This window comes from Accipiter gentilis, chromosome 14 (assembly GCF_929443795.1).
Source record: "Accipiter gentilis chromosome 14, bAccGen1.1, whole genome shotgun sequence".
Lineage (NCBI taxonomy): Eukaryota > Metazoa > Chordata > Aves > Accipitriformes > Accipitridae > Astur > Astur gentilis.
The window spans coordinates 8152784-8165536 of NC_064893.1; the positions used below are offsets into that span (position 1 = coordinate 8152784).

A 12753-nucleotide genomic window follows, 5' to 3' on the forward strand; every position below is an offset into this window, starting at 1 on the left:
TTCATGGGAAGTTTCAGCATGTGTGAATGGATTATGGAATGAGTACAATTTTCTCTTTGTCAAAGTGATTAACTTTCTGGGGCATGTTGAATAGTTGAATGGATCATTTAATTTATTGTCCTTCATTTGATTACACCTGTTGAGAACAGAGTTTTCTCATGTTTCTGTCATGAAACAAAGCATTTAAAACTTTCTAAGGATGACTAGAAAGCTTTCTGGGTATTGTGAATTGTGGATTATTTTTGATATTTTATTTATTAACTATTATTTTTCAAAAGACCTTTTGAATTTTGAAATATTTTGAGATAAAAGAATGATACAGTTTTGAAAATGCCAAATGAAATTTTTAACTAAGTTTAGAAAAAAAAGTTTCTTTGAGCAAGCTATTTGCCCTTTCCAATGTTGATTTTTCTTGGAAAATTCCTGTAGCATCTCATTTCAGCTCTAGGTCCACAGGAGAAGTTTCTCTTCTTGGCTTCAGCTGAATCCCAAGTAATTTGTCTCCATAATCACTCAAGGTGGAAGGGACATCCCAATACAAGATTCAGCATTTCTCCCAAAGGAAATGCCACACACATTCCCTGTCCTACCTAAAAAATTTTGAAACTGAGGCAGAAAATTGATTAAATAGTTGACAGATGCAAAGATCTAAAGGTGCTGGAGATCAGTTACAGCATGGTAGGATTCCTAGATTCCATTCTTAAAATATCTTGGTATAGAAGCAGGAAAAATTAACAGTCAAGTCAGAGGAGCTCCTGGGCCCCGAAAGAAGAGGAGCCCTAAATTTCTTTTTTTTCTGGGAAGGAACACTGAAGAAATGAAGTTTGTAAGGGGAGCTGCTCTGCTTGAAGGAGAGACCTTCTCTCTCCACTGTTTTATTGGAAGAAGAATATGAGCAAATACTCAGAAAAGGCAGATTTTCCACCGAAATTGATCCATATTGTTCAAAAGAAAGCACAGCCCAGTTTCCTATCTCCATTATTCACCTTCTGCTGTGGTTATTCAGTTTCTCACAAGCTCCTATTTGAGAGGAAAGTCGAGACGTCCTTTCAGGCAACAGCCCTGTACAACCAGTCTAACCTATCTCAATCTCCTTCCTGATGGATTTTTTCAGTTAGACACATTTCTCACCAATTTGTCATTGTATCTCACTTCATACCTCTGGCACACACAGAATTAAGAAGTGTCGTGATAGCATTGATATCTCCTCTGGACTTCAGGGTTCCTTCTGAGTTGCCAGAGGTTTCTGTGTCTCATCTCTTGCCATGCATAGAAAAGGGAAGAAATGGAGCAGGCTTCCTGTCAACTTCTTAACTCAGAAACTCTCACCAAACTGCTTGCATAAATTCTGTGGTGATACAGTTTCAGCACCAGGCACCTTAAATTGTTCACCTCAATCCCACATGCCTGGTCATACTGGAAAGTGTTGTTTAGACACTCTGTGTTTGGAAGACTCATGGTGTTTTAGGGTTTTTTTGTAAAAAAAAAAATAATCAATATGTTACTAACTTTTTTTAAAAATAGGTATCATGTTAGCAAATTGTATGCTGCATACCTTATGAAGTATTCATTTTCTAATCAATATTAAAGTATACAATCCTTATAAGTAAGTTAATAAAGATTCAAATTAACCTGCATTTAATTAAGAGGGTTGGTGTTATGGGATTATAAGATTTGAGAGGTGTCCAAAGGAGCAAATATACTTCCTAATGTAATTTTAACGTTTTTCATCTTAAATGTCAGGGAAGGGATAGACTGTGTAAAGTGAAAAAGAAGATCTACAACTCAGTCCCAGGAAAAAAGTGTGAATTAAACATGACTTTGCATGGCTAATTTAAACTGGTTTCTTCTTCAAAGAAGGTTTGAGGTTCCTGGAAGTAACTTGTGCTAAGTGCAAATCCCAGTGTTTCTTTTGTACAGTTCATTGCCATTAAGGGTATCTTAAATATGTTCATCATTCTCCTGGTGGGACTATTTGTGAATACGATGCTTGTGTATTAAGTTAATTTAATCTAATATATTCAATCTTCTGTAATTTCTAAACAAAGATTACTTATGCCTGCTTCACCATCAGCCACATGTCTTTGGTATAATTTATCTTTACTAATAGACGTCAAAGGATGGATTTGTTTATGTTAGTAATCTGGGTGCTGGGATTAGATGGTCTTTCATTATATTGCTTAGGTTTTCAGGAGGTGAGCGCTTTCAAAAATAAAAATGTTTTTGAGTGCTCTCAAAAATAAAAATCCAGACTTCTTCCCTCTTTTACTTCTGTATTTTCCACTGAAACAAACCTCTTGCAAACCGTTGTTTGCACATAGCTAACAGCTGTACCTGCACATAGGCTTTGCTTACCCAAGCAAAACACCTGTTACATCATAATGAAGTGCATGTTGCTAAGGGTTGGTGGCACTTTCTGGTTTTTTTTACCAGTGTGCTAGAGAAGAAGCTTAACTGCCTTAAGATCAGTCTTAATTGTAAGATTTCAAACTTCTTTCTTTTGCTGTTAGGAATATGAGAACAACATATTCCATAGCACCTCAGCCTGTCCAGTGCCAGTGCGGAAAAAAATGTGAATTGAGTTATGACCTTCTGTCAGTTTATATGATCCCATATAGTAATGAGAAATTTTCCATAAAACCCCTTGGCAGCCAAATCAAGAGTGAGTCATCAGCTCCAGCTTAACGTGTAAGGGTATCTGAGGTGTCAAGACACGTGGGAAAGGGCCAAGAGATCTCTAAGAATCCCTGAGAACAGCAAATTCAAGCGGAAGTAAAAGTTTTCAATCTAGAGTATGTTGTTGGCAGTTCACAATTCCTAAGAAGGGCAGAGCCCTGAAAAGAAGGTGAATCTAAAAGTATGGCTTCTGTGCTGCATAGTAAGTACATAAAAAAGTGAACTAAATTTTATCAAAACCTTTCAAAAGTTAGCTAGCTCTGCTCTAATCCTAGCTTTTGTTTTTAATCCTGTTAATTAAAGCTTGCATATTTCCAAGTAACTTGCTTCCAGATTATTAAGGCTGCTGCCAAAATTGTATTGTTCATTAAATTCTCTGTAATATTATCTCTTCTTAGAAGTCCTAATATAAATAAAATTCTTGCCAGATATTTTTGGAAGAGAGAAAACACTAATACTTGGCACGTCTGTACTCTTCACAGTGTTTTTTACAGACATTCATTTGCAGATATTAGCTGGACTAAACTGCTTTATACCTCTCTCAGATAGATTATGGAAATTCAGGGATTACAATAGAGGTGCTTGCATAGTAAAAAGCTAGTCTTTTGAGAGGTGGATAATTGTATATCTTGGAAATGGGAATACTTGGTTTTTTCTGTTCTTCAAACCACTGCTAATAATTAAATAATATGTGTTTAACACTGCAGTTTCAATCTAGTAGGTGTTTTATTTGCATTCTCAAAAGAGCTACTTACAGTTCCTCAACTCATGTAAGCTTATCTGTTAAAATTAAGTGCGTTCCTACCTGTAGTACATTCTTTATGTGTTTTCCTGTGTAGGACTGACCTGATAATTAAGTGATGTCTAACAAAATTGGAGAAAATAAATTACTCCAGTAACAGAAGTCTGGTTGTATGAAATCCTTATATAAACAAATTAATAGTGATACAGAATCTTATCATTACTTTGAATATGTCATTTGCTGATATGTGCATAATGCATTTCTTTTTTACATACCACAGAATGCTTATAAAGAGTAAGTAGATGATCATAATCAAAACAATGATAAATCTTACACTAATATCTGCTGCTTTCATTCAAAGGCACCCTGAAGCACTTTGCAGACTTTTATATATAGGAAACGAAATTAGAAATAGAAAATTACACTGAGATTTCATCAATATCTCCTGGTAATAATTACAGGATTTGATCAGATTCATTCATCTCCCATTTGGCTATTAATAGGAATATGACACACTCTGAATTCAATCTTTGTTCTCTTAAGGGGATTTTATTTGGTGAGGAAAAACTTCAGAGACTTTCTCCACCCTCTTAATGTGCAAAGTCTTTAAATACCAGCAAAAGCATTATCACTTGCAGGAATTGAGTGTTCCAGCTGTGATTATTTCTAAGTGTGTAGTACAAAGTCAAGCATTATAATCAGTCTTTGGTTTATAACTTTTTTGACTTTGTCAGCACTGATTAATATGTCCAGAGGAACTACAAGTACCTTAGAAAAGCATAACAGAGCAACTCAGTCTCTTGAGTGTATTTGTCTTTTTGGTGCATGCGTGGGCCAAAAGCTATCATCCCTTTTTTTTGTTAAGAGCAAATGAACTTTGCAGGCTGTGCTAGAGAAAAGACAACACAATTCTTTCAGCTCTTGGTCCAGTACTCCCAGCCCTCAATAGCTTCTGTGCAGGGCAGAATGCATTTCCTACAATGATGAGACAACTAAGCAATTATCAGAAAATACGGCTATTTCTAAAAAGAACTCTTAAAATTTAGTTTTATTGTCATAGCAACAGCTTTAAAGTGACCACATCAGTAAATGCATAAATAAAATATTAAAATTAGTAGAAACATGATCAGTGAAAAGGGAGAAATTTTCACTGCTCCTTTTTATTTCCTTCAAAGGAGGTGAAAGGTATTGGTGACAGGAAAAGGCCTGCCCTTTGACATCCTTATTTGGAGCTGAAATATTAGCCCTTTGTGTGAGAGGGGAAGGGAAGAAGAGAAATGCCAATAGGTTTTTCTTGCTGCTCTTTGAATTCTTTATTTTAAATAGGCACATCCATCTTTAAAGCATTCTTTGAAAGAGTAACAATCAGCAGAGAAAGACAGTCTCAGAGGAAAATCTCAGAAAGAGTAAAGTGATGACCTACATTTATCCTCTATTAGAAGGGAGTGGGTCCCATGGATACAGGTCTTTAGCAGAGATGGAAGATTAGGTCTACATACCTGGCTATTGTTATTCACTCTTTTCTTTCTTAAAGGGAAAGTCCTTTGATCTCCCTTTTCTTATATCACTTGTCTCCAAATTGATGAATACGATACCTTTGTAAAGGGTGTTGCCATCTGTGGATGAAAAGCAGTATGCTACAACCTAGCACAGGCTGCAGAAGCAGCCTGCAAGGGTTATTCCTCTCCATTTTCCTTCCTTTCTCGCAGTCACCCGTAGCAGCCTCACCAATATAGCACCTGGTGTAGCTGTGTCCAGCCAGAGAGGGTTAATGGTGCTCTGAAGGGGAAGAACATTCAGATTAAGGAAAAGAGTCATCTACTACTTGACAAACTCTAGTAATTAAATCTCTTAATTACTCTCTTCATCACAGAGAACAGACACAAGTTCCAATGAACTATTGTTCGAAAATGTGATGGTTATTTTCTTAATTACTTTAGTTGTGCTTCTTTTAAAGAGAATGTTTTGCATTCCATCTCATCAGAAGGACGCGGTGAGGATGATGACTGGAGATGCTACTGGAAAATACCACTGTGCTACTGTAAAACTCCGAGCATTACCACAGATCATGCAGATCCCTGCTGTGCTTCCCAGTTGTTAGCAATCTAATGAGTCAGGTCATGGAGTCATCCAAGTTAGAGATGAAAAAGACTTTCAGTTTCCTGAAATCCTTACAAGCTCCCAGTTACAGTCACGCTGTGCACTTCAGTAACTTTTCCAGATCCTGAATTCACCCTTCATCCTATGGTATTTTTGAACAAATTGATTAAGTGATTAATTAATTAATTAATTAACTTTTTTATTTTTAGATCAAAAAGTTGCTTGCTTTAGGTACTCAATTACATGGCAGGGTACAGCTTAAAAGAAAGAGTGAAAAAAAAAGAGAGAGAAACAGATGGATTTATTTTGCTTCCTCTTACTTTCTTTTGTGTCAAAAAGTATAGTCCTAACACTATGTATAGTGCATTTTTTCCTGTATGGATATTTTTGGCCTTCATGTGTTCATGGGGGGGGGGGGGGGGGGGAGAGGAAGAAGCACCTGAGAGATAAGGCACCTAGTTAAATTTGGTTTGTTTTATTTTCTATTTGGAAGAAACAGCACTCAACATGCCAGCTGGATTCAGCTCCTGAAATGATAAAAGACCAATGTTGTAACTGTGCATAGTGATTTGGTCTAGGCATGAGAAAGGCACCAGGTTACTCACTGCAGTTGAAATGAGGAGCTTTTAGACATGACTATAAATTGAATTTTTGTGATCTTGCTAACTAAAATGGGGTTTGAGTTGCATACTCATGGTTAGACTGACAAGTTTAGATTTTTTGGACTTAGGCACTTAGAAATGACAGAACGAAGATGACAAGCTTTTTCAGATACTTAGTCTTTAATTTCTCTCTTTTAATGTAATACTAAAAATGTCAAATATAAAAGAATCACCGTTTCCTTGGTAGGCAGAGGTTGTAATCTTAGGATAATAACTGGCAGCAAATAGAGCAAAAAAGATACACTTCTAGGAAGGATTAGGATTTTTTCCCCTCTCAGAAGACATCAGCAAGAAGATCAACACCAAAGTGTTACCCACTAGTACGGAGCTGCTCAGTCTGGGAAGCAGGTAGACCCACAGAAGCCCAGCTGAGTCCAGGACTGGCCACAAAGCAAGGTGCTACTCTGACTGTGTTCCTGGGTGACAGTAGCTGCTATCCAGCTGTTTTCCAGTAAACAGGCAGTGTTATTGCTCAAACTGATGTTGTTTGACACAGGTTTTTAGATGGTAACACTGTACTGGTAACATTCTTGCATACTTATGCTTTTGGTGCTTAGTTCATTGAACAATGATAATGATCAAAGAAACTATTTTAATATATTTCACAATTGTTTTTTTTCTCTCTCTCTGTAATTCAGGAGAAAAGACACTGGGATGTTGTCATACAAAGAGCACCTACCAGTGAGTCAGGTAGTGGTTGGAGACATTGACCGGCCTGGGTCTGAAGCCAAGATATCTGTGGGTCCTGTGCGTTGTCAAGGAGATCGTAAGTTGGCTGGTTTTCTTCCACTTTCTCCTGGGTAGAGTAAAGCAAACTAAATTGGAAATTGGTAACTTTGTAGACACCCCATGCAAATTTAGAGAAATGGCTGTCTACTCAGAGACTTTTTTCTATGAAACCATGATGTGATGTGAGAAATTTTGTCTATTAAACTGCACGTATAATGGCTCATCTTTGCAGTTAAAATATTGATATTTTTCTTTATTTTATCGTAAATGTGGCAACTTTGATTATTCAACTAAGTGTGTGTAGATACAAGAAGTAATACAGATTGCATAAGAACATCTTTCAACATCTGTGCTTCTGTTGAGTGCTCTTGTCAGTGTCATTATCATTGCTATGCATATCACTGTAAACTATGTTTATGGGATATAAATAGCAGCATGATGGCAAAACTTATCACTGTAAACTCTGTTTACGGGTGTATAAAGTTTGACAAGATTGTTATCAAGTGTTAACCGTATCAGGGGTAGACATTTCCACGTAAAACATTGGGAGTTTTTTGTAGTAGTCTCTGATTTCCAGGCTGAGTGCTGATAGGAGGTATACATCCTGCAGTTTGATCAGCAAGTGGTAGAGTAAGTCAGTATAATGGATAAATTTCCACTTCACGCACACAAGAAAGTTAGGATGCAGAGCGGAGAATTGTATTCTCCCTTCAATCTATTTTATAGTTCAGAAGGTGAAATTCACCACCAAAGGCAGAGCAACTGCTTAAGGTCCTTTTAAATCACACTTCAGAAACTTAAAATCTATGCAGTTGGCACACACGTTATACTTGTTCTCTGTATTTGAAGGCCCTTCTGTTACAAGAGGTGCAATAAGGAGAGGTTGCCTGATTTAATTTACAATAACTAATATTTGTGTGCTCTATAAGGAATACAAAATCCATCCTCAGATGCTGTTAAAGAGTGCTATAAGTCAGCCTATGAGATTGCAGTGATGTAGAAATATTGAATGGGTGGGCATAGTACATGCAGGTTGAACAACCTGGTTCTAACCAGCATCTGACACAGCACAACAGGAATGAGTATGGTTTCTCCTTCCTCCTCTGCCCCTTTACAGCTACATGCTTTCTATCTGCATGTTTCTAAAAGTCCTATACAAAGGAGGTCAGAATCATTATCCCTGCCTTAAGCCAAAGTAATTAATCCCAACTGAGAGGAAATTGCATGCTTGGAGACATCCAGCAGGACAAGTACAAAGGAGAGTTTTCTGGGTCCCAGTCCGGCGCCTCAGAACCCTAGGCCGTTGCTCAGTCATACAACTGAATGTACTTAACCTCTTTTTCTGTTTGTGGTCTTCTTGGGTTGTGCAAATGATCCCTCCAGCTTTTGTTAATGTATCTGATGCCTAACAAACAGAAATAAATATCATGGGATGTTTGCAAACTTTCACATCACCTATTTGGTGCTTGTTATTTATGGTGTTTGAGTAATCACAGGTCAGTTTGTGTTTGTTTCTCAGCTACGTTTGACAAACATTTTCCTAATAGGCTTTTACAACTGATGACTAAGAAATAACGAATAGCATCTTTCTTGCACCTGTATTCCTCATATCCTGAATCCGAATGCTGCTAGAAACATCAGTGTCTAAAGTATGAGCCATTTCTAAATATTAGTATAAATGAAACCTCATTTGAGCACCCAGTAGCCTTTATTAGAGTGTGACTGAGTGACATAGTCATTGGGAAATCTGAATGGGTGTATTCCTAACATCCTGATTAATTGAATTTTCTGTTTGAACTTTACAGATGTGATTTGTAGTTTTAAAAATCTTTGCCTATGAATAAATTTGAGTTTACTTCCATGACCGTATATTATTATCAAAAAGCTGGTATAAGTTTTTTCACAGGAAATAATATACACCCCAGCCCTTTGCAGTTAGTAAAAGCTCCCATTTTGTATTCCCAATGCATTTACTAAGCATTCTCCTTCATATTCTTTCTTGACCGTATACAACAGCTGCTGTACCCCAGACCAGTACTGTCTCACCATGGATTAGAGCTTGTGGAAAACAAGGTTTCTGTCCTGGGGAAAATGCCAAAATTTCAAAATATGCTTCTGTTCCAAAGGGAAGAAAGATCCAAAGTGCTGAATTTGTGGAAAGGGAGTTAAAAAAACAATTAATCCATATTTGGTGCATTACACGCATCAAAACCAACATTATTAATACTAAAGATGTTGACTCTCATCACAGCACAAGAAGCTCAGTTGCATGTGTTTTGTGTGTAGTTATCATTGTATAAGTTTTGAAGGTGGGAAACGAAATTCAGTTAGAAGTGTGAAGGCTGGCAAAGAAATACAGATTTTTGATCTGGCTGGAAGGAAGATGGAAAAGGTAAGAATGCCTAACCAATCAAATAAAAATTTATCTATTTAAAAGATTTCTCATTGTGGTTGTAAAGCGTGCCAGTACTGTGACAACTTATCTCATATTGCCCTCAGCGTTGTCCATGGCATGTGATGTATCAACCCATAGTTCAGTGATATTTTGCAGCACATGAAGGGCCATATTCTCACATCAGAATTACAGTATAATTTGCCACGCATTTCCTAGCTACTTCTGTGTAACATCTAGAGACACTGACATGTCACCTAGACTCAGTCACAGCTGTACCTGAGAACTGTAAAAGTACAGCACAACTGCTGGCCTTTGCAGTCCATAAGAACAGACAGCTGAAAGCTGGCTATTTGAGGGCAAGGAGGATTAAAGAAAACAAAGATATGTGTTGTTTCATGCAGCTCCCTTCCTCCCATCCCAATCAAGTTCTTGAAGAATCAATTAATCAATTGGGGCCACAACAATTAACCATTCCTACACTATTGACTCACCAAAGTAAATCTGAAAATCATTCATCTCGGTGCCATTTGTTTGACACAAACCAAGGAACATTAGGAATGTAGTACACTTATTGCAGAATTGTCATTCTTCTCCTATTGCAAAAATCACTAGATTCTTCTCTCAGAAATATAGATTTTATTTTGGTCCCACAAATTACAATTTCATTTTTCTATTCCCCTGATTTATGAACTGATTAAGGCTGCTCTGAGCAAGCTTGGATGGTAGCTATTGTTTGAAATAAAATCAGAAAACTTGGTCATGCATGATTATCCATCTTTGTGTTCCAGAAGTATTTTTCATATTTAACTGCACCTCAAAAAACACTATTTGCATCCTGAAAAGTAGTCAGCAAAAAGGACCTGAATTACCCCTCTAAAGATCTGCTTAAGCTGCCATGTTCTACCAGAATGATGAAGACTCATCTGGTCATTGTGGCAAAAATCCCATAAATCTTGCCTGGGGCCTGTCTTGTACCTTGGATAAAATATCCAGGATGTCTCTTTTCCATTTGCTATTTTACTGTTGAGGAATGCTTTCTAAATATTTCATGATTTTTCTAAGTAGTGACCTACCAGGAGAGCAGATTTATCCAATTTTACGGAGAACAGGTGCATAACAAGGATATGGATTCAGCACGGGGTTTTGGCACTGTATTGCATCCAAAGATCAAGCAAGGATTTTGAACAAATGTCAAGCCTACCCAGACTTAAAGCAAAGCTGTCCTTCCTGGCCACTGCTATATGAGCGTTGTACTTACAGAATGGCAACGCCAGTTTATCAGCAGATTCTCCAGATCCTCTAAGCTAAACTGGAATTAAAAATGGAAACAGGGAAAACAGTTGTACTAATACTAATGCAATAGCACCTGGACTCCTCAGCGCCACCGCATTTGGCCTTGTCCAACTAGTAATAGAAAGACCTTGTCCATCTCTCTATGTTATTCCACTGTAATGCAAAGGGGCACCTTGAGCTGTCTCCCTTTAAAGAAGGACACAAGTATGTTGGGGGGGTGGTGCTTCTGTCTAAGCTAAGCCTGAGGTGGTAGATGAAGGCTGCAAAAATGGATCTGGTAGTTTCTTCTGAAACCAAACTGAAGAGCTTAGCTTACTATGTTGGGGCTATTTATTGCTACAGAGATTTCATCAATAATCATATTGAATCAAAATTACTTTTGTGACTTTTGGCACCTTTTCAACACTTTCTTTTCATTCCCCTTAGGAAAATACTGATGTTCTCAAAGCTCCTATATTTGTAACCTGCTAAGAGTATCCTTTTCACAAGGACTTCCAAGGATTTTGATTTCAGTCTGCTCTTTATAAGCCCAGAGGGGAACAGACTGACTATTCTGCTCTAGATTTGCCTTTCTCCTTGAGCCTATTTTCCTTTTGTCCCATTTCAGCTACAGCAAAGACAGAATTTAAGGGGGAGATGTTTTTTACACAGCTCAGATTTATGGTTTTTTCCATCTCCTCTAGTGTACAGTTTTTACCCTCCCAGTAAGACTTCAATTTCTGAGCCATGAATCATTTTTTGTGTTTTACTTCTATTATCTTTAATCTTCAAAATGTGGAGGAGGAAGCAGCTGCATTGACTCTGGTTCTCTCTAAGCTAAGTTTTCATGAAGACCAGTATCAGCACTGTTCATGTAGGATCTGCAGTGACAGACAAAAAAGTCTCCTTGATAGATGACAGAAATTCAGGAACAAATCAAAACTCGGTTCTTAACATCAGTGCATTGATTCTGTCTGTGCGTGTGTGCGTGTGACTGCACATGTTTGTTCTCAGGGGAAATATACCTTGAGTTCTTTTATTCAGTGATTTTGACCATGGCTCATCATTACTCTTTTCATGACTTGATGCTTTGTTTCTTTCACTTCTAAATTTCGCTTCTGGCTTTTCTCTTGTACTTCATTTTAGAATTTTCCCATCGAGTTGGCTTATTTAATCAGACAGTAGTGTGGATGTGGGCATTTATTTTTTGTGACTCTGGGTTTGTGTTAAAACCACTCTATAGGTATCTAAGACAGCCACTGTCAGGGTCAGTGCTTACAGGCTGCTATTCTTGGTAAGGTGTGGTTTTGTATTCCTTGAGTACTTATGCGTCACATGTTCAGGTTGGTTACTCAGAACTTTTACTTGTCATGAAAAATAAATTTACTCTTTCATATGCATGCTTAGTCCATTTTCATTACATTCCAAATTGAGGACACTTTCAACATCTTGAACTCGTTTTTTGATGGTACCACCTGGGTTTCAAAAAAAAATAGCACTGCCTTACAGTGCAGTTTTCAGTTACACATTAAACCTATGAACAAGGTCAATTCTCCAGTAGGATATGCAATGTGTTGACTGAGTCAGACCAGCAGTGATGTTTACTGTTACATACATAGGTAAGCTAAGCTGGAGAGTATCCCAGCAAAAAAACAATTTGAATTGGTAAAAGATCCAACTGGAATTTCTGTAGAAGTGATTTACTCCTACAGCATCATAGACAACATTCCAGTAATACAGTGACTTGTCTTAGAGGTTACTGGAAGTGAAAACACTGTATCAAATTAAAATTAACACCAATGATACCCCCCCAAAAAAAACCATGTGGACATAGGATAGAGTATGTCCTCTCATGGCTTCTCTTACACATCTTCTCATATCCTTCCTAAGCAGCAAAGTGCTCCAAGTGCTGGCTTTTTGGCTGGTAGTTCTGTCATCCTTTTTTGTTTGCAACCAATTCTCCGAAGCACTATAATCACACTTAAAAGTTATTCTCTGATGTTGTAAATCAAAAACCTTTGACTTTAATTTATAACTTACTGTTATGTAAGTTTTCAACAAAATAAGCTCTACCTTAAATGATCCATGGTGGACAGTACCAAAATGAGAAGACTTAAAGTTTCTGGAATTGCAAATCAGCTTGGAATTGTCTTGAGGTTTGGGGGATGGGGTGTGGT

At 37.4% G+C, this 12753-nt stretch overlaps 1 protein-coding gene across 4 annotated transcripts in view; it reads left to right on the plus strand.

Moving 5' to 3' along the window:
• The window catches only part of CNTNAP2 (contactin associated protein 2), a 1223788-nt gene that overhangs the window by 1023322 nt on the left and 187713 nt on the right, over positions 1-12753 (plus strand). For all 4 annotated transcript variants that reach the window (XM_049816392.1, XM_049816394.1, XM_049816395.1 and 1 more), the window contains exon 15: positions 6819-6946. In XM_049816392.1, the coding sequence (XP_049672349.1) occupies positions 6819-6946 (128 nt within the window). The remainder of the gene's footprint in view (positions 1-6818; positions 6947-12753) is intronic.